The following is a 24,406-nucleotide window of genomic DNA, read 5'->3' as shown; positions in this document are numbered from 1 at the left end:
GAGACAGAGAGACAGACAGAGACAGACAGAGACAGAGACGCAGAGTATATATGTTAGAGCATCTGTGCCCCAATGCACGGATAGAGGTCAGAGGATATACACTGCAGGAGTCTGCTCTCTCTCTACCTGTTGATGGAGCTCTCAGGCATCAGTCGTGCAGCAAGTACCTTTACACACTGAGCCATCTCACTGGCCCTGCATTAACTTTCTGACAACTTATGTTATACTTAAGAACATTAGAGATCTGGAAAATTGAGACCAGACAGAGTAAGTGAAATTCACACCAACCACCACCCCCCTTTCTGTCTCTCTCCCATATGTATCCCAGGCTGGCAAAAAAAAAACTTGCCATAAAGCCAGTTGATTCTGAACTCCTGATCCTTCTGCCTCTACCACTTAGAGTGGCAGAATTACAGGAACGCCACCACACTCAGTTTTTCTTGGTGCTGGAGATTGAACTTGGGCCTTCCAGAACTGTAGGCAAGTAAACAAACCAACCCAACTACATCCTTAGTCCTCTTATTCCAGGTGTTTAATTATTACTGCAGCTTTCCCCAGATTTGTTCCAAAGTTTTTGTGCTTAAATATGAGAATTTTAAAAGAGAAGTAAAATATAATTAACACTTAATCTGATAAAAATATATCCTATATATTCTTACCATACATTCTGAAATAAAACAAGTTTTTCAGTTCCATGTTTCTGGTGAACAAGACACATTTAACTGTAGGTCTCCAAAAGGGGCACCCTGGCCCCCAAGGAACATTTGCCTGGAGACAGTTTTAAACAGAACCTGGGAATAGAGTATGTGATTGTCATGTACAGAAAGGTGCTACAAACATACAGACTCTCAAAGCTCAAAGTGTCAATAGTTTGGAAGTTAGTGAACTTGGACATTGACAAAATGGTCTAGGAAAACCTAAATGACAAGCACAATAGACAGAGAAAGGCAGGCGTGGGCACCCAAGTATAACCCTGGCATTAGGAAGTGGCTGCAAGAAGGGTCTGAGCTTCAAGAACACCCTGAGCTGCATGACGGACAGGGCAGGGGGCAGGGGGAAGGAAAGGAGGGAAAAAGAAGGGGAAAGGAGCTAAAAGTTGAGTGTGTGGTAGTAAGAGAAAGGTGAAAACTGGCACACAGAAGCTAGTTAACGGGAGAGGCGTTGGCTTATTTTAATCGTAGCAATTAGTACTTCCTGCCATCCTGTTCTTTCACCAGTCTATACTGACCACGTCAGCTACCATCATGACTGCAGCTTGGCACTCACTAATGACCAGCTTCAGTCTACTGGAACCTACTGGAATACCAGACACTTTTCTCTGGCCTTTCCAATCTGTCTTTTTCTTAGAATGTTTATTTCTTCATCCACACAACTGTTAACTGAGCACTCAGGATACAGCTGAGTTAGAAAAGCTTCTTCCACTGGAGCGCTTGTTGATGATGCTGGGGAGAGCTTAGAAGCAACTAACATACACAGTTTATTTTTTCCAAATAAATTACTCCACACTTACTTCTGACGGTGGAGATTTTACCTTTTGGCACTTCTCCAATGATCCCAAGTCATTTCAGAATCTAAACTATCCTTGAAATGGCCATGACTATCACTCTTGCCCAAAACGATGCCAGATGGAACATGTGAAGCATACTTACACTCACAACCAACAGGGCAAGGGCTTTTTAAGCAGGACATAGAGCCTTTTATCATTTCAAAAGAGTAAAGAGAGTCTATGGAAGCTGACCTGAGTGCTGTTTTCCTACAGGAAACCTAAAGAATTACAGAGAACCTTCCAAGTTCATGGCACTGAAGAAAAAGGGAAAGGCCATAATGGGAGATTTGCAATGTGAAGCCAATCACCATAAAGGGCAGCTCTCGATAAAACTTGTAACACAAAAAAGATTGAAAACCAACAGGAACCTAAGCATGGTGGTATTCTTGGAAATTCCAGCACTTGGAAAGCTGAGGCAGGAAGGTTGCCAAGTTCTAAGCCAGTCTGGGCTACATAGAGAGACCCTGTCTCAAAACCCCAAGCCAATTGAGCAGCACACCTTTACAGAAGGGCTGCTGCTTCTTTGCTTTGATGTCCTTTACCCAAGGAGGCTCTACACAGAGACACTCAGTACACATCTCCTCTGACATGAAGGCATTCATTGTCACGCTTTTAGATGAGTTCCACACTGTCAGGAAACACTCTTGTGATGTACAAGAGGAACAGTCAAGAACTCTTCCCAGCGACTTAGGGGAGACAGTCCTAAGTTTCTACACACACTGCCTTCCCTGGGGCTTACAGGGATTTACTGAGATCAGCAAGTGGCACAGGGAATTGAGTACATAGGAAGTTGGAAGGGTCAGAAGAACACGGAAGGAAAATGTTACTCTGTCATTGAGGAAAGATTAGGAGATAATTTTTCCCCAAGGAGGACCCCTGGAAGCTGTACCCAAGGATGTAGCTTGGCAATCTCAGACTTCCTGGGAGTTAAGCAGGAAGACAGAGTCAACAGAAACCCAGGGGGATGAGAAGAGGGGGCTGGGAAAGACTGTTCTAAGAGAATGGTTTTAAAAAAGAAAAGAAAAAAAGGAGAGACAGAGACAGTGCTATCTCTCAAACTTTATGAGCACAGTAGGAAAGAGAATGAAGGGAAGGTGGAGGCCTCTAAGAATTCACACCCTGTACCCTCAGTTACAAACACAGGCTAGTTGCTAACAATATTAAATTCCAAAATGACTTGTAATGTAGGGAAATAAAATAAACATCCTGCACACTTACCCAATCCGGGTAAACAGCTTCCCATGGGCATGGAGAAAACTGAGGATGAACCTTTTGTTCAGCTGCATGGGAAAAAGGGAGAGGAGAGAACAATTAACTTTCCCCAGTTTCCTGTTACTGAATACAGTCCCCAGTGACACAATAACCTGGCCAGGGTCTAAAGGGGTGGGCACTGGGGATGGGAACCAAATGGACATGCCCAAACTCTCACACAGACCCAGGGCACATGCCCAACAGCTGCCTTTCAGCTGAGCCAAGACAAGAGCAGACTTGGTGAGTGGACAGCACCCTCTGCTGGCAGTGGCACTCCGGTGCAGAACTCAAAGCCGCGAATTTCAACTGAGCAGGTTTACAAAGGGTGGTGCCTCCTCCTCTATATAGGATCCAGAAACTACTACTGGCTCTGTAATCATGGAAGTTAAATGCTGAGAGAGATAGAGTAACAGAGACTTTAGACAAGTTCCTGATCCTGCTCATGAACTATTTTTCTATCTATGTAGGGAAGCAGGTCTCTGACTACTAAAGGTGGCTCATCCAGTACTTTCCTAACTTTTGAAACTGAAGTTCAGCTCTGGATCTGGCCCTGAAGATTAGGGTATCTACAGAGCCCGGGCATAAAGTAGGTTGGTGGTGACAACAGGAAGCCTGGCTGCTACTTTCCAATCCTAACAAATGTTTTATGTAGAATGAAGCTGGGAAGTAGAATATGGGTTTTTTGGTTTTTTTTTAATGTAAAGTGCTCTGGCTTTTTAAGTACTAGATACGAATAAAAAAATATTTAAACATTAGCTAAGTCCAAACTCGTTTGCCAGCCACATGTAGCCTATGAGCCACCAGTTTGCAATCTCGAATCAAAGATTCTAAAAAAGCTATCTGAATCAAAACTAAGATAATTCCTTCGGGAAAATAAAGAGGGGCCAGGGAGTTGAACTGAACTCCAAAGAAAGAAGAAAGATTTATTTACTTAATGTATATTAGTGCACTGTAGCTGTCTTCAGACACACCAGAAGAGGGCATCAGATCTCATTACAGATGATTGTGAGCCCCCGTGTAGTTGCTGGGAATTGAACTCAGGACCTCTGGAAGAGCAGGCAGTGCTCTTAACCACTGAGCTATCTCTCCAGCCCCAAGTAGGGACAAAAAATACACTTAGTATTTTTTGGCACAGTGGTTAAGAGCACTGACTGCTCTTCCAGAGGTCCTGAGTTCAAATCCCAGCATCCACATGGTGGCTCACAACCATCTGTAATGGAATCTGATGCCCTCTTCTGGCGCGTCTGAAGACAGCTACAGTGTACTCATCTATAATAAATAAATAAATCTTTAAAAAAAAAAATAAAGATACACTAGGAGATCTCACTATCTCCCTGATCTCCTAGTAACAGTACCTTGTGGTCTGACAGGAGGGAAGGCTAAAGATGTTGACTTCTGCTGAGAGTGGTGATACACACATCAATCCCAACATTTGTGAGGCAGGTAGATCTCTGAGTGGAAGCCAAGCTTTGTTCTAGAGTGAGCTCTAGGACAGGCAGGGCTATAGAGAGAGACCCTGCCTCAAAACTTTTTAACAATTTTAAAGAAATGTTGATTTCAAGTGGGGAGTTAGTGGATCAGCAAGATGGCTAGCAAGTAAAGGCACTGGACGCCAAGCCTGGCAACCCGAGTTCAATCGACAGGGCCTACATGGTGGAAGAGGAGAAAACCCTACAAGTTCCTTTCTGATCTCCAGATGCACACTCAAGCCCATACACATACATGGACTAAATAAACAGATAAATAAATGTAAAAAATAAAAGCAAAGAGAGTAACTACTAGAATAAGAAACAAAATCAATAACCCTGGATAGTATACACCCAAAGAATAAAAACTACTGGGTTGTCAGTCTGCAGAACACAACACCAATAAAATTATGGCAGTTCTATCTCTTTTATACAGAAATGAGATGTAGCAACGATTTCAACATCAAACCTTGTGAATAAAGCTTCCATTTTTATTTTTGCCTTTAGTGCATTAATTACACTGAATAGCTATGAAAGAGCTAAATGATACATGTGTAGTTTAAAAGCTCAGGCTAGTTACAGCCTGCTATATCAAGGCCAGGAATAGTGGGAAAGGTTACCAACAGTTTTTACCAAAATTAGTAGAAAAGCCTTGAACTGGATACAGCTCTCAAGACACTGCAGTAGAGAAGGATGGTGTGAACAGACTGGCTTCCCACCACACAGACTTGCATCCAACTCCACATAGACACTTTGCCTGTTGTCGTATATCTCAGGCAACTGCCCCAACCTCCCTAAGCTCTTTCCCCAGCCTTCAGATGTGGTCTTCCTGTAGCTCAGACTGGCCTTGAACTGGCAATTTCCCCATTTCCACCTCCTCAGTGCTAAGATTCTAGGCAAATGCCACATACAACCTGTTTCTTACAACTTTTCCATAGGTATGAAATAATTTCAGATAGGAAGGTATGCATTCTCTATTCCTATTTTAACCTACTTATTTCTCTTATAGCTATTAATCACACACGTTAATCCATAAATAGAAGAAATCCTCTATAAGTTGCTTATATTTACATGTAAAGGATATTTTAGTAAGAAGAGAATCATTAGTAGTCCACTAATTCAAGCCTAACGTTATCCATTAAGCCCTAAGGCAACCCCAACATGTAACCTGCTTTAAATAGGAGTTAGCATTTGAACCCAGGTCTTCAGACTGTATGCATAATTTTCCTTCTCTTAACCTCAGAAACAGACCTTGTTAACTGATGCAATGAGGAATGAATGAGAACAACTGAAAAGCAGTGCAATTTTGCTTTTAAGTTTCTTTACTGAACAGACAGGAACCATTGAACCAGAAAGCCCCTAGAATGAAGTGAAAACCCCAGGGGTTTTGGAGCATCCTGGTAATACCCATACTTCCTAAAGGGACTGTCTTGGGAGAGACAAATTAAGTCCACCTAATCACTTGAATCCACATTTGCTACTATTATATTTTAACTATATCTAGTTTTCTTTAAAGCCACTTGAATCCATATTTGCTACTATTATATATTTTAACTGAATCTACTGGGGGGGTTGTTTGTTTAGTTTTGAGACAGAATCTCACTATGTAGTTTCTTGGAACTCACAGAGATCCATTTGCTTCTGCCTCTGCCTCTGCCTCTGCCAGGAGCTCTTGGATTAAAGGTGTGTACCACTATGCACTTTTCTTTTTTAAAGAAAACTTTAATTTGAAAATATATACACTTTCTCCCTGCCCTTGAGAACTAATGCTTTATCTTCTGTCTAAAGCATCTGTTACCCTAGCTTTGTTCCACTTTGTTATCACCAAAACCACTTTAATTGGTAAAGGAAGTAAGAATGTGGGTGTATTATAGAGGTATAATGCATGAGACCCAGAGGGAGCAGATCTGTTATACACTGATCAAAATGAGTCTTACATGCACAAGGGACAATATGAAATCAGCTAGCTCTGAAGCAGGATCTTTGAAGAACTCCAAAAACAAATAAAAACACAGAGGGATCAAAGCCAGGACCTTGCACACGGGAAGCAAGTAGTCTACTATTGAACTGCATTCCTGGCCCTTAGTCTTTTGAGACAGGGTCTCATTATGTAGTAGCTCAGACTGGCCTCTAACTCTTTCCAAGGATAAGATTGTGGGTGGCCCTTAGGAATTCATAACTAAAACCAAGTTTTTCAGAGTCAGAAACACTAGTATGAGCTTTCTCTCCAGCACATTACCACAGACTGATTTCCATTTCTACAACTTATTTTTATTTTCTTTATGTGTATATGTCAGTGTAAGCATATGCAGGTGCCCTAGGAGGCCAGAGGGAGCAACAGGCATTTGTGAGCTTCTTGACATGAGTCCTGGGAATTAAACTCAAGTCCTATGGAAAAGAGCCAAGCACTCTGAAATTCACTATGGAGACCAATGAATCACCTCTGCAGCCCTCCTTCCCCTGCCCCCTTTTCGAGGCAGGGTCTTACTATGTAACCCTGGCTGACCTGGAACTCAAGAGAGATCTGCCCACCTCTGCCTCTTCCTAAGCTGGGATTGAAAGTGCCACGCCCTGCTTTTGCAATTTGTTTTTCATGTACACCTAGACAGTCTCACTCCCGTAGAAAGAGTGACTGACTGCCTCTAAATCATTCTTGTACACTTACCTAATCACTCACCAGAAACTAGAAACGCTTCTTGGGTACAGTCCCTAGAGACGGTGCTGAAAGAGACAATGAATGTCTCTTCAATTCAAGACTAAAACCAATTTATCACGGACTCTAAACTTACCCCAAACAGATACTAATGATATTATGTACATGAGTAGGTCTCCAGAAAATGAAGTCTGTGCCACTGATTAGATCATCAGCTTTAAAACTTTTTTACTGTTGCCTCAGTATACTTTGTTAGCACTGTCACCCCCCACAGACATAGTAAAATGGAGTTTCTATTAGAGAATTACATAGCTCATAAATGAAAAGATTAAAATACAAATAAAAGAATTCTGAAGCCAGGAAACCATAATGAGTTCAAGGTTATCGTTTGCTAGACAGCAAACCTGAGGACAGTTTGATTACTTGAAACCCCAACAAAAGATTCTCAACAAGAAAATGAAGTGAACTAGTACTTTAAAAACTGTCTCCTAGGTTGGGAGTAGTAGCCCATCTCTTTAATCCTAGCACTTGGGATGGAGAGACAAGTGGATCAATGTGAGTCTGAAGCCAGTCTACATCTACATACATAGTGAGTTCCAGGACAGTCAGGGCTACACAGTGAGAAAACAAAACAAAAATCACAGAACTGTGCCCTTGTTATAATGTATTAATTCCAGAACCACAAAATACTTACTAGTCTTTGTACCATCATCAAAAAATTATCCTCAGCTACATAACAAGTTTGAAGCTAGCCAGGGTTACAGAAGATTATGTCTCAAAAAAAAAAAAACAACAAAAAAACAAAAAACAACAAAAAACAAAAAACAACAAACAAAAAATATAGGCTGACTCTGGTAGTTCGTACCTGTAATCCCAGCTCTTGGCAGGCTGAGAAAGGAAGGTCGTCATGGATTTGATGCCAGTCTTTGAGAAGTTTGAAGCCAACCTGGGTTAGTGTGTCTCAAAAAATTTTTAATCTTTTTTCATGAGAAGTAAATGTTTTATACAAACCATACAGGACACTCCCTGAACTGCACCTAAGTACTCTGTTATCTCTGCAGTGAAAAAGAACACCTGCTTGGTGGCAGCAAAACAATGCCATGCATGGGAGAGTCTAAAATGTACCCCATTCCAATTCCACAGAATTGTGCAGAAAATCAAATTTCTGAAAAATAAATCCTATTAAGGACAGTAAGAGTATTCAGAATTCATGTATTTTTAATTTTTTTTTAGAGGAGCATTCATTTTTTTTTTAATCTATTTTCATAGGAATCAAACATTTTAACAGAAGTCAACTTTTCTGTTATTGGAAAAGAGATTCTATCCTTAGATATGAGACAGTACTGGTGTAAACCAAGTTTCAAGAGTACCATAAGAAAAATGCCCCGGGCTTTCAGAGCAGTCAATCAAAGGTCATTCATACACTTCTGTAAAGGTTCAGCTCACAGGGAAGCAAAAGACGTGAGGGTACCCAAATTGCTGTCTGTCTCCCTCAGCACTGTGCTTCTTCTTCGGCCAAACAAGAGGCTTAGAGGCCAAGAAGATAAACCAACCTTCTAGCCCCAAGTATGTTTTAAACGAAGTCTACCAACTCTGAAGCTGCCAGGAGGCACTGGGATTCCCATGCTTGGTAGACAGGGAATGTCTGAGAGGAAGTGAGATCCAAGGAACTGATAAAGAGAGGAAGAGTCTGGCACACAGAATGTTCCTCTAGGACAGTAATCATTAGTTAAAAAAGAAAAATAGAAGCTATATAGTAGTATTTCCGTTTTGTTTTGTTTTGTTTTGTAAAGGCTGGGTTTCAGTATGTAGCCCTCCCTGGCTGGTCTGGATGCAACTCAGTGACATGTCTCCTCCTGACTTCCAAGTGCTGGGATTAAAGGCTTGCCCTATCACAACCAGCCTATTTTCAGCATCCTTTCTAGGATACAGATAAGAAAAAAAACCTCAGGTGAGCTAGTCAACATGACTTGAAGAATGAAAAATTTAAAAAAAACAATGTAGGCTAAAAGATAGGTGAGTGGTTAAGAGCATATACTGCTCTTCCAGAGGACCACAGTTGATTTCCCAGTACCCGAATCAGAAGTCACTCCAACACTTCTAACCTCCATAGGGACCTGTAATGATGCACACATATGTACACTTTAAAATAATAAAAATAGCCCTTAACAAATATTCAGAATGGAACCTGAGTTCAATCTCCAGGACCCATATGGTGGACAGAAAGAACCGACTCCTACAAGTTATGTTCTCCCCCACTCCCACTCCCACTCCCACTCCCACTCCCACTCCCACTCCCCATCTCTCTCTCTCTCTCTCTCTCTCTCTCTCTCTCTCGCTCGCTCGCTCTCTCTCTCTCTCACACACACACACACACACACACACACACACACACACACACACACACACGCAGTAGGTAGGTAGGTAAATTATCTTTAAATCAGTGCACATATCTCCCTTGTTTGAAGCAGTGCTGAGGATGAACAGGGATGCTGACACACCAGTACTATTCATCTCTTCTGGGCACAGCAGCTCAAAAGCTCACTGAGCAGTTTCATTTAGAGGTCCTGGGACAGCTGAACCTGAGCCATATGAATTTAAATTTTAAATATAGGCATTCTAAAACTACCTTTTCTGAACCAATGAGATGGCTCAGCAGGTAGAGATACTTACCACCAAATTAAGTGGCAGGGTGGAAAGAGAAGACACTTAGGCTAGATGCCTCCTGACCATCTCAAAAGTATCCCTAAGCAAGGGAAAGAATCAGACTAAGATTTATGAGTCGTTATACTCTGGTTTGACAATCTGTAGCAAGCTACTCAAAAATGCCACCAAGCTTAGAATCTCAAGGTATCTAGAAAAAGAGAGAGAAAGTTCAGCCAAAGGGCAGCACTGTCGATCTGACTGGCTTACTTTCTGAATGAATTTTCTTTCTGACTCATCCTTCTCAATGTCTGGGAACTCTCATACTCATTTACCCAAATAGTAGGGGAGCTGAAACTCCTGTGTCTATACTGTCGTCTTCAGGCAGGGAGGAAGAAAAAAGTTCCTCGTGAGCACATACACAAACCTATCTTGTCAATGAATATATTGACAGGGTATAAGACAGATGGTGAGATCCTTCTCAAACTGTCAACATATTCATTAAACTATTCATTCATCCCTCAACAGGAAATTATCAGGTACCTTCTGTGTACTAAACACTGCATATGAACTGTCAAGAAGGTAGAAATCATGACTAGAGAATAGGACACTGTGGATATAGAGAGCAGAGGCATTAGAAAAACTCTCTCAGCAGATATCCAGAGCTGAAATTTGATGTCTGAGGTAAGTAGTTGGTACAGGAGGAGATAAGAAGTCTTGGTCATAAACAAAGAAAACGGAGTAAGTGATGGTCATAAGAGAACTATACTGCAGGCTGCCATGGCAGGGTGAGCGAGTCTGGAGGAGTGCTTGGCAGGCGAGGACACGCTGTAGAAGCCTTTGACAGAGTTTGATCTTAAGGCCCGTGAAGCATCTTGAACATGTCAGTGACATGAGCAAAACTGTCTTCCTAAGGGTCACTCTGGTTATTAGGAAATTTAAGAGTCTTGAGGACTGGATGAGGGTTAAAGACAAGAGGCTAAGCTGTTACTGCATTCACTCAATGACAATGGAGTCAGAGAAGAAAGTAAAAAGATAGGAAGGACTTTGGATGATCACACCATACAAAGACAACTATGACCCCTATTTGTAAGTTTAGTGCTTGTAGTTATCAGTGCTTGATGGTTATCAGCAGAAGTCCAGAGCCATGGAGAAATCCTAAAAAGACATGCTAAATGCATCACTGAATTCATTTAAGAGATGAATTAGGAATTACTTCCTTTCAATGTTTTTCCTCAAGATTTGCTTTACTTTACATGCACTAAGGTTTTTCTAGTATGTATGTATGTATGTACATCAATTACATACGTGCCTGGTGCTCACGGATACCAGAAAAGGGCATCAGATCCCCTGAAATTGGAGTTATGTACAGATTGTTGTATGCAACCATGTGGGTGCTGGGGACTGAATGCAGGCCCTCTGGAAGAGCAGCAAATGTTTGTGATCCTCTCTCCAGCCCTTTTCAATGTCTTGTGTTTGTCTGTCTGTCTGTTTTTCCATACAGGTTTCTCTGTGTAGCCCTACCTGTCCTGAAACTCATTCTAGACCAGGCTAATCTCAAACTCCAGAGCTCTGCCTGCCTCTGCTTCCCAAGTGCTGAGATTAAGGGGGTGCAACACTCAGCTCCCCTTTCAAATGTCTTTAAATGGCCTAGAATAGTTCTTAGCTCTTAAAATGCATGTAGTAAGTGACTGTTAAAAACCTATTATAGATTTAAAAAATTAAATATGTTGTCCACATATTACACACGGATGAGTGAAGAGACAGGACTATAACAATAACTAGTCCACTGCAGGAAAAGCACACCCTTACCCTTGTCTGTAACCATCTTTGAGAACTTAAATCATCTTATCAGAAGGTAACAGACAGAATGGAGAAAGAAAAGAGTTCTATGTAGATTTTAGGAATCTGATCTATTGTAAGTTTCATCTACTCTGCTCTAGTCCAAGTGGAGGAACTTTTAAAATGACCACAATTAACATCAGAATAAAAATCCCACTTGAGAGATGGCTCAGAAGTGAAGGCTCTTGAGTACAACAAGCCTGGCAACAAGAGTTCATCTCCAAACCCTTGTAAAGGTAGGAGGAGCAAAGTGACTCCACAAAGGTATGTCCTCCAGTATCTACAGTGCACCATGGCACACACAACCCCCAATATGTATGTTCTAACTACATGGGGATGGGGGGGGGATAAGCAGTTTACAGATGGCTAGTGTGACTGAGGAAGTGATTTTTATTTTAGTTCTTTGTCACTAATTAAAACAACTAGTATATTTAAGGACAAACATGACTCTAGACCAAAGGTTCTCAACCTCTGGGAGTAAATAACTTTTCACAGGGATTACCTAAACCCATCGGAAAATACAGATATTTACATTATAATTCATAATAGCAGCAAAACTATATTTCTGAAGTAGTAATGAAAATAATTTTATGGTAGGGGGTTCCTATAACATGAGGAACTATATTAAAAGGCATTATGAAGGTTGTGAACCACAGCTGTAGACTGAATTGTTCCTTTACTGAACAGTTCTTTTTTTTCCTCTTATTTATTAGATCTAAGTACACTGTAGCTGTCTTCAGACACACCAGAAGAGGGCATCAAATCCCATTACAGATGGTTGTGAGTCACCATGTGGTTGCTGGGATTTGAACTCAAGACCTCTGGAAGAGTAGTCAGTGCTCTAAACCACTGAGCCATCTCTCCAGCCCAACAATTCATTTTCTTAAGCCAGGATGAAGCAGTTTTCAGGTGATATATGAGCAAACAGCAAAATGGATGAAAATAGCTGACTCCAAAGATTAGTACTTCTCTATCATTTCTGGTTTACCATATGGCAAGAGCAATGAAATATTCAGGAGCTCAGTAGGAACAAAGGACTGAGGGACTTCTACCTGATCTAGTACTCTGCCCAGCTCCTTATGCCATACAGAAAGCAGTGTGTCCTAAAACCTGATTTTAGTTACTGGATTTCACCCATTAGTGGTTGGGCATGGTCCTCAGCCTAAGGACTCATTGATTTACTGACTCAATGAAAGGGCTGATTCTGAGTTAAAAATACCAAAAGATACTCAAACATTAGTGGCTCAAGTTTTCCTAACCAAACAAAGCATGTGTGTCATATTTAACCACCATGATGATGACAACAACAAGTTCTATAGAATCTTCAATGCATAAGGCAATGCCCTAAGCGCTTTAGATGCACTCACTACTTATTGTTAACCTTCAACCGTTCTGTGAGGTAAGTACTATTTTTCATGTTACAGATGAGGAAATTAAGCACAGAAGTTAGGTAACTGCCCAAGGAAAATGCAAACAGTCTGTTCCAAAATTTGTACTCTGAATCTTCAGCAGAAAAGGACATCACAGATGTTGATGTAAAAACCAAAATCCAATAGAAACTTCAAGTACAACCCCCCTAACAGTCTCAGATGCTACTCTCTGCCTATCAGAATAAAGCAGTTGAGAAATTCTGCAGATTAAGGGAAATACATTTTTAGAGACTAGATAGTATTATACAGGTTGCTGGAAGCACACAAGTGCACATTAAGAAAATGCCATACAGGTATAGAAGAAACATCTGTAATAACAGTGCCTGAGGCAGGAGGATCAAGAAGTTGAAAATCAGCCTGGGATACATAATAGCCTCCCCCAAACCCAAGAAAAGAAAGAGGAAGAGGAAGAAGGGGAAAAAAAAAATACCATTTTCCGCAGGAACAAAACAGCACCAACAATGAAATGAATTTTTAAAACAACATTTTTCCTGAAAAAATTCACAATCTGATATTAATAAGGACAAGTTCTTCAAAAGTCAAGGTATGTAAGTATATACACGTTATCTTCAAGGGACTGTACACAATTCAGATAGAGCATCTGTAAATACAACCTCGCCCGTCCACCTACCAAAACACAAGAAAACCCCTCGAACGGACGAGAAGGCACCTAAGAGCCAAGGGAGAATGAAGCTCCAGGCTCAAACAGAACGGTTACAAGGATGATTTTATTAACAACTCTGCCGTGGGCACCAAAAAGCAAGTAGCCAGCATGCAGGGAGCGCTGGCAACCTCATGCAAGCTTCAGATTTAAGCAATGTACCAAATAAGGGAAGGATTCTGGTGCATCAACTCTAGGAAATGTGTTTCAAGTTAAAAATGGCTATTCAGGTTTGGATGTGAACTTCTGTATCTGCTCTTTATCAACAGAGGCAACTCTGCCTCACAGGCAGCTAAAAGCAGAAAGAGAGAACTTAGAATCAGGATAACCATGAGGCCTGGTACAGCCCATCATTTGCCTGCCAAAGGAGCCAAGGCTACAAATATGCCAATGCTGAACTTAGACCCCACCTGATCTGAAGTCAACACATCTAGGAGTAGGCAGGCCATGTCCTCACCCCCGACTCCCAACCCCCAGCCATAGTTCAGGAATAAGGTGAAAAGACGCAGCACTGTTGGTGTGAGACCCAGTTGCACTGTAACTAGAAGCTAGGCCTGTTTTCAGTGAGGGTTCTTTACTCGGTTGGTTTATGGGCTTAAGTTCTTACTTTTTCTGTGCTGTTTCCCAGACCAAAACTATCAATTCAAAGAGAACACCTTTCAATCATTCCCTCTCTCCCCTCCTCCCATGTGTGTGTGTGTGTGTATCTGTATGCATGCACACACATATCTGTCTGCAATGGACACTGAAGCCAGGGCCTTATGTATCTACTAGTAAGCACTCTACCCTTTACCACCATAGCACTCTACTAACCCAGTCCTGATCTTATCTTTGGTTTAATTCCACCTCTTCTAAGTTTTCTATCATTTAGTTGGTTGGTTGGTGGGTTGGTTGGTGGGTGGGTTGATTGGTGAGTTGGTTGATGGGTTGGTTGGTTGGTGGGTTGGTTGGTGGGTGGGTTGGTTGGTGGGTTTGGTTGATGGGTTGGTTGGTTGGTGGGTTGGTTGGTGGGTGGGTTGGTTGGTGGGTTGGTTGGTGGGTGGGTTGGTGCATTGGTTGGTGGGTTGGTTGGTGGGTTGGTTGGTGGGTGGGTTGGTGCATTGGTTGGTGGGTTGGTTGGTGGGTTGGTTGGTTCATTCTTGCTGTCCTCTGACTGAGGCAGAGTCTCTTGTTTCTGCTGCTATACTACTTACTCCAGGCAAAATGACCCTTAGGTGTCTAGACAATTCTCCTGTCTTCACCAGCCATCTTGCTATAGCAGTGATGGGATTATAAGTGAGTACCACTGCATCCAACATTTTACATGGGTTCAAGGGGACTGAACGTGGGCTATTAAGCATGTAGCTAGCCCTTTTATTCACTGAGCCATCTTTCTGTCTCCCTCCATATCTCTCTCTTATTTTAAATTATTTATTTATTTAATGTATATGAGTACATTGTCGCTGTCTTCAGATACACCAGAAGAGGGCATCAGATCCCATTACAGATGGTTGTGAGCCACCATGTGGTTGCTGGGATTTGAACTCAGGACCTCTAGAAGATCAGTCAGTGCTCTTAACCACTGAGCCATCTCTCCAACCCCATATCTCTCTTTTTATCTTTTCTTTTTATAAAATTTATTTCTATATCCATTGGTATTTTGCCTCCATGTATGTCTGTGTGATGGTGCCAAAAGCACTGGAACTGGAGTTAGAGGTGAGTTGCCATGTGGTTACTGGGAATTGAATCTGGATCCTCTAGAAGAGCAATCAGTGCTATTAACCACTGAACCATCTCTCCAGCACCTCATTCTTCATATCTCTTAACAATTAGTCTTAAAGCATTCTTATCAAAAAGCATAGATAGACCTTAGCTGTTTCTTGCTTTATTTGCAATGCTCACTCACTGTCACTATTAATATGAAATATTTAAGTTCAAAGCTAAAAAGGAAGGAAAGAATGAAAGTGATATTAGCATAAAACCACAAGAATATGTTACCAACCTGTTTAGCACTCATAAATTTAACACTTGTCTGCTATACACTACAATATATATATTTTAAAATTTACAACCTTTCATTTATTTTTCAACCAAAAGCCTCTATTCTGAAGATTGGAGAGCTGGCTTCTTGGTTAAGAGTGTGTGCTGCTCTTGCACCAAGACTTCTAATTCTGAGGCAATAGAAGAGAAGGTGACTATGCTAAAAGTTTGGAGCTCCTTTTGAAGCAAAAAGATGCACTAGTAGGTCTGGATAGCTAGCTCATCAGTTTAAACACTTGCTGTTCCTGCAGAAGACCTAGATTCAGTTCCTAGCACCCACTTGCTGCTCATAGTTGTCTGTAACTCCAGTTCCCAGAAGTCTGATGCCTTCTTCTGGCCTCTATAGGCTCCTGCACACATATGGTACACAAACATATATGCAGGTAAAAACACTCAAACCAAACTACATACATCTCTAAAAAAACACCAAAAAACCAAAAAACTGTTCTAGTGCTAAATACCAAACGTCTCCCTATTTCAGACACGAATGCTTGTGGAAACAGAAGAAATTTAGAAAAGCATTCTAGAAAGCCAGACTCATTGTGCACACTGGCCTCTAGAACATCCTAGGGCACAAAGTGTATTTATCCGTGCCTTATTCAGTCTTGTGACATCTGTCACTTACAAGGGCTTTAAAAGCCATACTTTTTACAGATCTGTCCAGAAGTCTAAAGGAAAACCTGCCAAAAAAATTCCTCAGAAGGAACGTCAACAGCCTCAACATAGTTTGCTTATACAAATTAGGGCCTAGAATCTCAGAGATTTGTGGCACATGTCAGCTCAAAATTTCATTATCAACTTAAGCCAGAAAGAAACACTGCAGAAAATGCGAATCCACAGAGAGCCTTATCCCAACTGCTTTTTTCTTATGCCTTAGTAGATGCAGCCTACTAGTCATGTAAGCAACAACACAAAGTATAACTTACTCCTAAGCCAAGCTGGGTTTGACTCAGAAAGCTTCCCAGAATGATGGAAGGCATGACTTTAGGGTGAGTCAACCTTAGCTGTGCACAGAATAAAGCAGAGAACTATTTAAAGGATTCATTTTTAAGACTGGGCCAAATCAGTCTACATTATGATGAATCCTGAGTTCCAAACGAGTGATTAGACTTCATCAATGTGGACATATGTAACGTGACCCAGAAATTCCAGTAACAGACTCTCAACTAGAGATCAAAGGAATGACCATCCCTAACAGGTTTCCTTTCTTTCTTTTCCTTTTTCTTCTCTTCCTTCTTTGTTATGAGTTTGTTTGTTTGTTTGTTTGTTTGTTTTGTGGGGGTAGGTATCCTGGAGCATAGGGCCGGAGTCTCATGCATACTAGGCAATCACTAAACTACTTGGCTACATGGCCAACTTTTTTGTTTGTTTTTTGATATATAGCCTCACTATGTACACCAGACTAGCCTCAAACTTACAGAGATCTGTCTACCTCCCTCATTAAAAGTGTGTGCCCCTTGGCTGGAGAGATGGTTCAACAGTTAAAGAGCACTGACTGCTCTTTTCAGTCCTGAGTTCAATTCCCAGCAACCACATGGTGGCTCACAACCATCTGTAATGGGATCTGATGCCCTCTCCTCTTCTGGTGTGTCTGAAGACAGCAACAATGTACTCACATAAATCAAAATTTTTTAAAAAGTGGGTGCCCCTGGCATGCCCTGTCTTTGTATTATTTTTAAGATGGAGTCTTAATATTTAATTGTCTGATAATGAAACTGCAACTCTCATGCCTCAGTTTCCTGAGGAGCTAGTATTATAGTCTTACGACTGTAATGCCAGGATTCCGTGATGTTTGTAATTATACCATGTTTTTATCTACGTTGTTCCTTGCTGTCCACATCTGCTTTTTAGAAGTGTATATGTTTCTGTATGAATATGTGCACATGAATGCAGTGCTCTCGGACCATAGGTGTCAGGTTCCTCTGGAGCTGGTGGTTATGTGTTCTAGAAACCGAACTTGGGTTCTTTGTAGTAGTTCTAGCTCTTAACTGCTGAGCCCACATCTCCAGCCTCCATATCTATACAAAGAACCTCTCTCTCTTCAAAGTTAAGGACACAGACTATATCTGACTGCTATTTTTCTCTGATCACCCTTAATCTCCTTCTCTCCTCTATAACACTATACCTATGCAATACTTTATCCTAAGTACGTACAGATCCATTTCTGACTATAATGTATCTCTGAGGGAAGGACCAACATCATTTACTTCCCTACATGCCTAGAAAAAAGTACTAGCTTAATATCAATAGAGATTACCTGAATGGTGAGGAAAACTTCAATCTCTCAGAAAATATTAATTAATCTTAAAATAGTTTTCTTCACCAGATAAATAGGTCAAAAAGGAAAAAAGAAAAATGCCCATTGGCTGGTTTTGTGTGTCAACTTGACACAAGCTGGAGTTATCAAAGAATGGAGCCTCAATTGAGGAAATGCCTTCATGAGACCCAGCTGTAAGGCATTTTCTCAACTAGTGATCAAGGGGGGAGGACCCAACCCACTGTGGGTGGTGCCATCCCTGAGCTGGTAGGTAGTCTTGGGTTCTATAAGAGAGCAAGCTGAGCAAGCCAGGGGAAGCAAGCCAGTAACATCCCTCCATGGCCTCTGCATCAGCTCCTGCTTCCTGACCTGCTTGAGTTCCAGTCCTGACTTCCTTTGGTGATGAACAGTAATGTGGAAATGTAAGCTAAGTAAACCCTTTCCTCCCCAACTGGCTTTTTGATCGTGATGTTTGTGCAGGAATAGAAACCCTGATTAAGACAGACATATAAAATTATAAAGGCGGTTATTTAAGGCAACACAGAACGGTGTGCCAGAAGACAAGATAGATTTTAAAAAAGAAGGAAAAATTAAAAAAAAAAAAAAAAGAAAGAGATGCTGGAGTGGGAGGATAAAGAGAGGCCATCAATAGTAAGGTCACAACCCAAAACACATTCCAGCAAGTTCTTTACAGTTATTAGAGGAAGTTACCAGTTTAGTTGAGCTATAACCTCTCTACAATTAAAAAATTACTCTAAATAACAAGTTCTTAAACGTACTTAACTAATTTTATAGCACTGAGAACATGAAATTTCCACGATAATTTCCACAGGTGGCATCATGTAACACAAAAATTATTCATTTTAATATAAGGTGAGTGCATACCAAATACAAATGAGTAAGTAATACTACCAGTGACCAGTATGTCAGTTACATAGCTGTACAAGTTACATACAATATGGCAATTGTAGGCATAAATGACAGACAGATGTCTAATGGTTCCTATAGTAGATACTTAATACATTTAGATCCACAGATAAAAAAACAATTTAAAAATCATGGAGACACTTAAAAATAGAAGTGTTGTTAATACACTTTATAATGCACTCAGATTTGGATCTTTTTAATTCCTTCTGATCTAGAGTCTATACACTAATTCTCAGGAGAATAAAACTGAGCAGTAACTTCAATACTAAATATTTATGAGTAAAATAAAAAGCTTCCAAGATGGGAAAAACCCAGAGTATCCCTCAGGAGCCAAAAGCAGTCCACAGACTGGAGAAAGAAGTTGAGCCAAGAAAACAACTATTTCATATTCTTCATCTTAGCTAAAACATCATATCCAAAAGAGTGAAACAGAGTAGACAAATGAAGTTCTGGAACGTTTAAGAGAAGGGAAGGAATGCAGAACAAGAGAACTATGGATCCATCTCCCCAAGAGAAAGGGCAGAAACAAAACTGGCATAGGAAACCACGAGAAAGGCAACACGGGGGAAAGCATAAAGGTTGGTATAGTCTCTTACCCACACAACAGTCAATGTCACTGTATAGTCCCTTCCTACATCACAGCTGTAGACTCAACAGGGTCCAATGTACAGGACTCACTCTTATTGGAAGGCTCTTCAAAAACTAGATCCTAAGGGACAATTTATATAGTACACCTCACAAACATGCCAGCTGGCTGCAACTCAGCAGCTGATTGCTCCCTTGTCTAACTTGGTAAGGAGCCAGAGGAGGACTTTTCGTAGTCAATTCTCCCATGCTGGAAATTCTCTAACGCCAGAGTTCTGGCTTAAGTCAGGATATCAGGTTATTCATGAGATGCCAAAACTATATCTTTACATTGGCTTTGAACAACTCTCTCAAGTATACCATACAGATTCCCACAATCTTCAACATCATCTGGACACTAAGGCCAAAGACAGCAACTTCTCACATAGAGAAGAACAAGCTTTTTAAAGTATGAGAGTAAATCAAAACAAACTTTTTATAAAGTTAAAAATCAATCTCATTGACTCTAAAATAGGCAACTGGACAATACACGCAATAAATGGTTTCCTTAAAATCTACCCTACTAGGCATGCTCCCTTTTCTACCAGATACCCAAATTCTCCCTATTGTTGACTTATTCTATGAAGATCAAACCACAAGTCAGTTTCTCTAAAAGGAAATCTAACAACGTGGTTTCTGTTGTTTTTTCTTTTTCTTGTTTTGCTTTTTTTTTTAATATCATCGAACCCAAAAATTCATGTTTTTTTTTTTTTTTTTTTTGGTTCTTTTTTTTTCGGAGCTGGGGACCGAACCCAGGGCCTTGCGCTTCCTAGGCAAGCGCTCTACCACTGAGCTAAATCCCCAACCCCTAAAATTCATGGTTCTTAAGTGGAATAGAATTCTTCCTCCCAGAGTGTTTGAAAATCTGTGGGGACCACTAATGGCATTTAGCTGGCAGTGCCAAGAATGCCATGGATCTTGAGGTAGCAAGCAAACAGAATGAATGTGAGATCACAAAAGAGATAAGACCTAAATTAGCAGCGTCTTACAGGAAGGCCCTCAAACTCAGCTGCCTTCATCCTACCAGCTTCTAGGACACTGAAGAAATCTGGGGGATGGGAGGGAGGCTAAATTTTAAACTAATTTAAAACTAGCCTGGAGAACACAAGCAACTTCAATTGGAAAATCAACCAATGAGAGAAGAAAAGGCTCAGTGGATAAAAGGGCTTCCTGTAAAGTCTAAGGACCAAAGTTCAGACTCCTGTACCCACATAACATGCTGAGCACGAACCCACAAATGTCTGTAACCCAAATGATACAGGGAAAGAAAACAGAAGAGTAACTGGGGCTTGCCGGCTAATTAAATATGGGCTTCACATTCAAGGAGAAATCCTAAAAGAATAAGGAGGAAAATATAGGACACACAATACCCTTCTTGGGCCTCAAGAAGAGCATGCAAATACACACACACACACACACACACACACACACACACACACACACACACCTATGCTACTCACACATACAAATTAATGAAGATGTGCTAGGTATGGTGGCAGATCTCTGAGTTCAAAATAATCTTTAAAAAAATAAAGTTATGAGTACAATAAAGTATGGCATGCTATGTTATGAACACCTTCAATAGTATCTATAATAATGTATGTTTCTATGTTGAAACAGGGTCTCATTATGTATCATTGGATGGCCTGGAACTCATAGAGATCTGCTTGCCTCTGCCTGCCTCTGCTTCTGCCTCTGCCTCTTCCTCTCTGCCTCTGCCTCTGCCTCTCTGCCTCTCTGCCTCTGCCTCTGGACTGCCAGAGTTAAAGGCATGTGCAACCATGCTCTACCAATAGCATATATAATAACTGGTTCCACACTGAAGACCACTGGCTATTAACAACCTGGGTTTAGATCCTACCATCTACTAGCTTGCTCACAACAATGTATAATTCCAGTTCCAGAGAATCTGTTGCCCTATTTTGACCATTCAAACAAAATGCCCATACACATAAAATAAAAATTCATTTAAAAGTATATAATGATCGCTTCTCGGCCTTTTGGCTAAGATCAAGTGTAAAAATATATAATGGAACTAGAGAAATGGCTCAGCTGTTAAGATCATGTACTTCTGGACTGAGGAGATGGCTCAGTGGTTAAGAGCACTGACTGCTCTTCCAGAGGTCCTGAGTTCAAATCTCAGCAACCACATGGTGGCTCACAACCATCTGTAATGGGATCTGATGTCCTTTTCTGGTGTGTCTGAAGACAGCTACAGTGTACTCACATAAATAAAATAAATAAATAAGTCTTTAAAAAAAGATCATGTATTCCTCTCATAGAAGATCCAAGTTTGGTTCCTAGCACCCATATTTGGCAGCTAATAATTTCCTACAACTCCAGTTCTAGGATCATTGATACCTCTGGCCTCCACTAGCATCTGGACTCTCATGTACAAATCCATACCCATATATGTACAACTGCAAATTTTAAAAAATCTCTCTAAAAAATATTTTTAAAAGAAGAAATGTTTAAATACCTAAGATTTAGTGCTGGTAAGATAGCTTAGCAGGCAAAGGAGCTTGCCCCTAAGCCTGACAGCCTGAGTTCAATCCCTGGGACCCACATGACAAAAAGAAAGAACCAACGCTCACAAGATGTTCTTGGACACACACACACACACACACACACACACACACACACACACACACACACACACAATGAAAAGAAAAAAAAAGAATTTAAATAAAGACCCAAGAATTGAAAAAATGTGTTTGATTTGTAACCAGACTATTCTCTGATCACTTTCTCTTCCTGTGGACATTTTAGCTGCCTCATGTTTTCTTCTGAATGTTTACTTCCAGGCACACTGCTGGAGAAGCACACAACCCCACTCTTTCCTCCTTCAGGATGTGCTACTCTCTACTTGTTCTGTGTGCTACTCAAAAGACTTCTCTTTACAATTACTGCCATTACTATTGCTAAAATGTCTAAATTAAACCAAAGCTTGGAAATTCTGACTGGTATCTGGTCCGACTTTCCGGATGGTAACTGAAGGTCATGTGGGGTGGAAAGTGGCCTGTGGGTAACAGAACACACACATGCACGCGAACAGGATATGTTGGTAATCTGGCTTCCTGAGACCTAGTAAGTTGTAAGAGTTCTCACCATCACCCTTGGAGAAGATGAAAAATCTAAAGTTGGAAAATGCTGGATTTTTAAAATGTCCCCTCTTAGCATTATATCTGGTTGAGTCTGGGAAGGGGCACCTTTGCCTCCCACACCATTTTACTTGTCTAAAAATACAAAACAAGCAGAATGAACTGAAGCTTCTTCATAGCGTGGAAGCTGGTGTTTGCGGCACAGCTTATGTCACGTCTCAAGCCCTGAAACACGAAGTGTGTGGTTTTGGTGTTTAACCAGCCTCTACTGCACCCTGGCACTGTTTCTTCCCCCAGAGAACTTTAGAGGAAAAAAAACCCAACCTCCTATCTTAAAACGAACAGTCAGGATAAAAATAAAGCCCTGAAGTGGTTTGGTGACCGAGGTCATCTGGACTGCCACAGGTCTAAAGGTAGGGCCAGTGTGCTCTGAGAAACTTCACTGCAGTCAACCGCAGAAACAAAGACCTCAGCCCCACAGTCCAGCACAGTCTAGGAAGCTGCCTTAGGCCTACTTTGTTAGGAGCTGCTCCTCACAAAGCATTTTACATTCTCTGAAAACCTCCAGCCCTGGTTATGACTTTCTAGCAGCAGTCTAGCTGAACTGTACCTCTAGCCTATGAAAAGCAGAGCCAACCTGGAGCCTTGTCCTATAGGAGGCTGCCATGAACTGCTGCATGCTTGCTGCCTGACCTCCATTCACAGATGCATACTTTAAAACTTGTTTCTAAGGTGAAGGAGAAGGACATGAGGTTCACAATACAAACTTGAAAAGTGAAATGGGAACTGACATGAAATCGACTCACGGCAACCCAGACCAAAACAAAACAAAACAAAGGAAGCCAAGCCAAACAAACATGCAATCTTTACACCCAGGAAACCAACCACTCATCTTTCTTTGCCGGGATCACACAATTACAGGGTCACAAAGTAACTGGGTCATCAGACATGAACCATCTGCCTACTAGCAAACCCAGAGATGCCATTTTTCTCTAACACTCGCAGACACTGTCTCTGCTCCTTCATCCTGGAGGAGTTCTGAAACTGCAAGCCTAACATATCATGAGGTGTGCCTAACAACGAGAATGCACTTCAAAACGTGCCATGTGATCTGAGGAGCAGGCTTCGAAACCAAGGCTCTGGCCTGTGGTTGTCCTGGGAGACCAGGAGGGGGAGTGCACTGTCTGTGTGCCACCCATGTGGCAGCTTTCTTTTCTTTCTTTTTTTTTTTTTTTCCAGAGCTGGGGACCGAACCCAGGGCCTTGCACTTGCTAGGGCAGCTTTCTATAGTGTATGGCAGTGGTAGCAGTGGCAGCAGCAGCAGTGGGTTAGCACACAAACTATACAAGGGACACTAAAACGTGAGAGAAATGATGAGTCTAAAGAAAAAATGCTATCTGTATAATTTTTTAAGAATTTAAAAACCAGAAAAATTCAGAAGTCTGTACTATGGCTGGCTCTTTTAAAAAAGAAAGAAAAAGAAAAAGAAAAAGAAAAAGAAAAGCACAAAACATCCAGGCTAGATCCACATGCAAATTTTCAGGTAAGAACTGATTTCAAACCTTGGGAAATAACATTAGCATTAATACTATCTTGCAGATGAGGAGGCTGGAGTTCAGCCAGTTATGGACTTGGGCCTCAGACCTCAGAGCTAACAGCTAAAAAATTAGGACTTAAGATCAGAGATTTTCAAAGCCCAGACTCTTAAGTGACCTCTATATTACCCTGACTCTGACATGTAAGGTATAAAACAAAATTAATCAAAAATTACTAAAAAAAAAAAAAAAAAAACCATGCTCTTGAGAGATACATTAGACTTGAAAGAAATTATTCCCAGAAAGCTTCCCCAGGTTTAGTGGTAATAAGAGGGGGAGAAAGGAAGGTGACTAAAAACTATATATCCATATACAATGTATTACCTACTTATTTACTGTAATAAATAAGGAACTGTGGCTACTGGGAGAGTTTTTTGGGACTGTAGCTGAT

General features: G+C 41.0%; 1 protein-coding gene across 4 annotated transcripts in view; it reads right to left on the bottom strand.

Moving 5' to 3' along the window:
* The window catches only part of Smg6 (SMG6 nonsense mediated mRNA decay factor), a 228,111-nt gene that overhangs the window by 174,359 nt on the left and 29,346 nt on the right, over nt 1–24,406 (bottom strand). For all 4 annotated transcript variants that reach the window (NM_001105808.1, XM_039085511.2, XM_063268674.1 and 1 more), the window contains one exon: nt 2,765–2,826. In NM_001105808.1, the coding sequence (NP_001099278.1) occupies nt 2,765–2,826 (62 nt within the window). The remainder of the gene's footprint in view (nt 1–2,764; nt 2,827–24,406) is intronic.

This window comes from Rattus norvegicus, chromosome 10 (assembly GCF_036323735.1).
Source record: "Rattus norvegicus strain BN/NHsdMcwi chromosome 10, GRCr8, whole genome shotgun sequence".
Taxonomy (NCBI): domain Eukaryota; kingdom Metazoa; phylum Chordata; class Mammalia; order Rodentia; family Muridae; genus Rattus; species Rattus norvegicus.
This window is presented reverse-complemented; position numbering and strand designations above follow the sequence as displayed.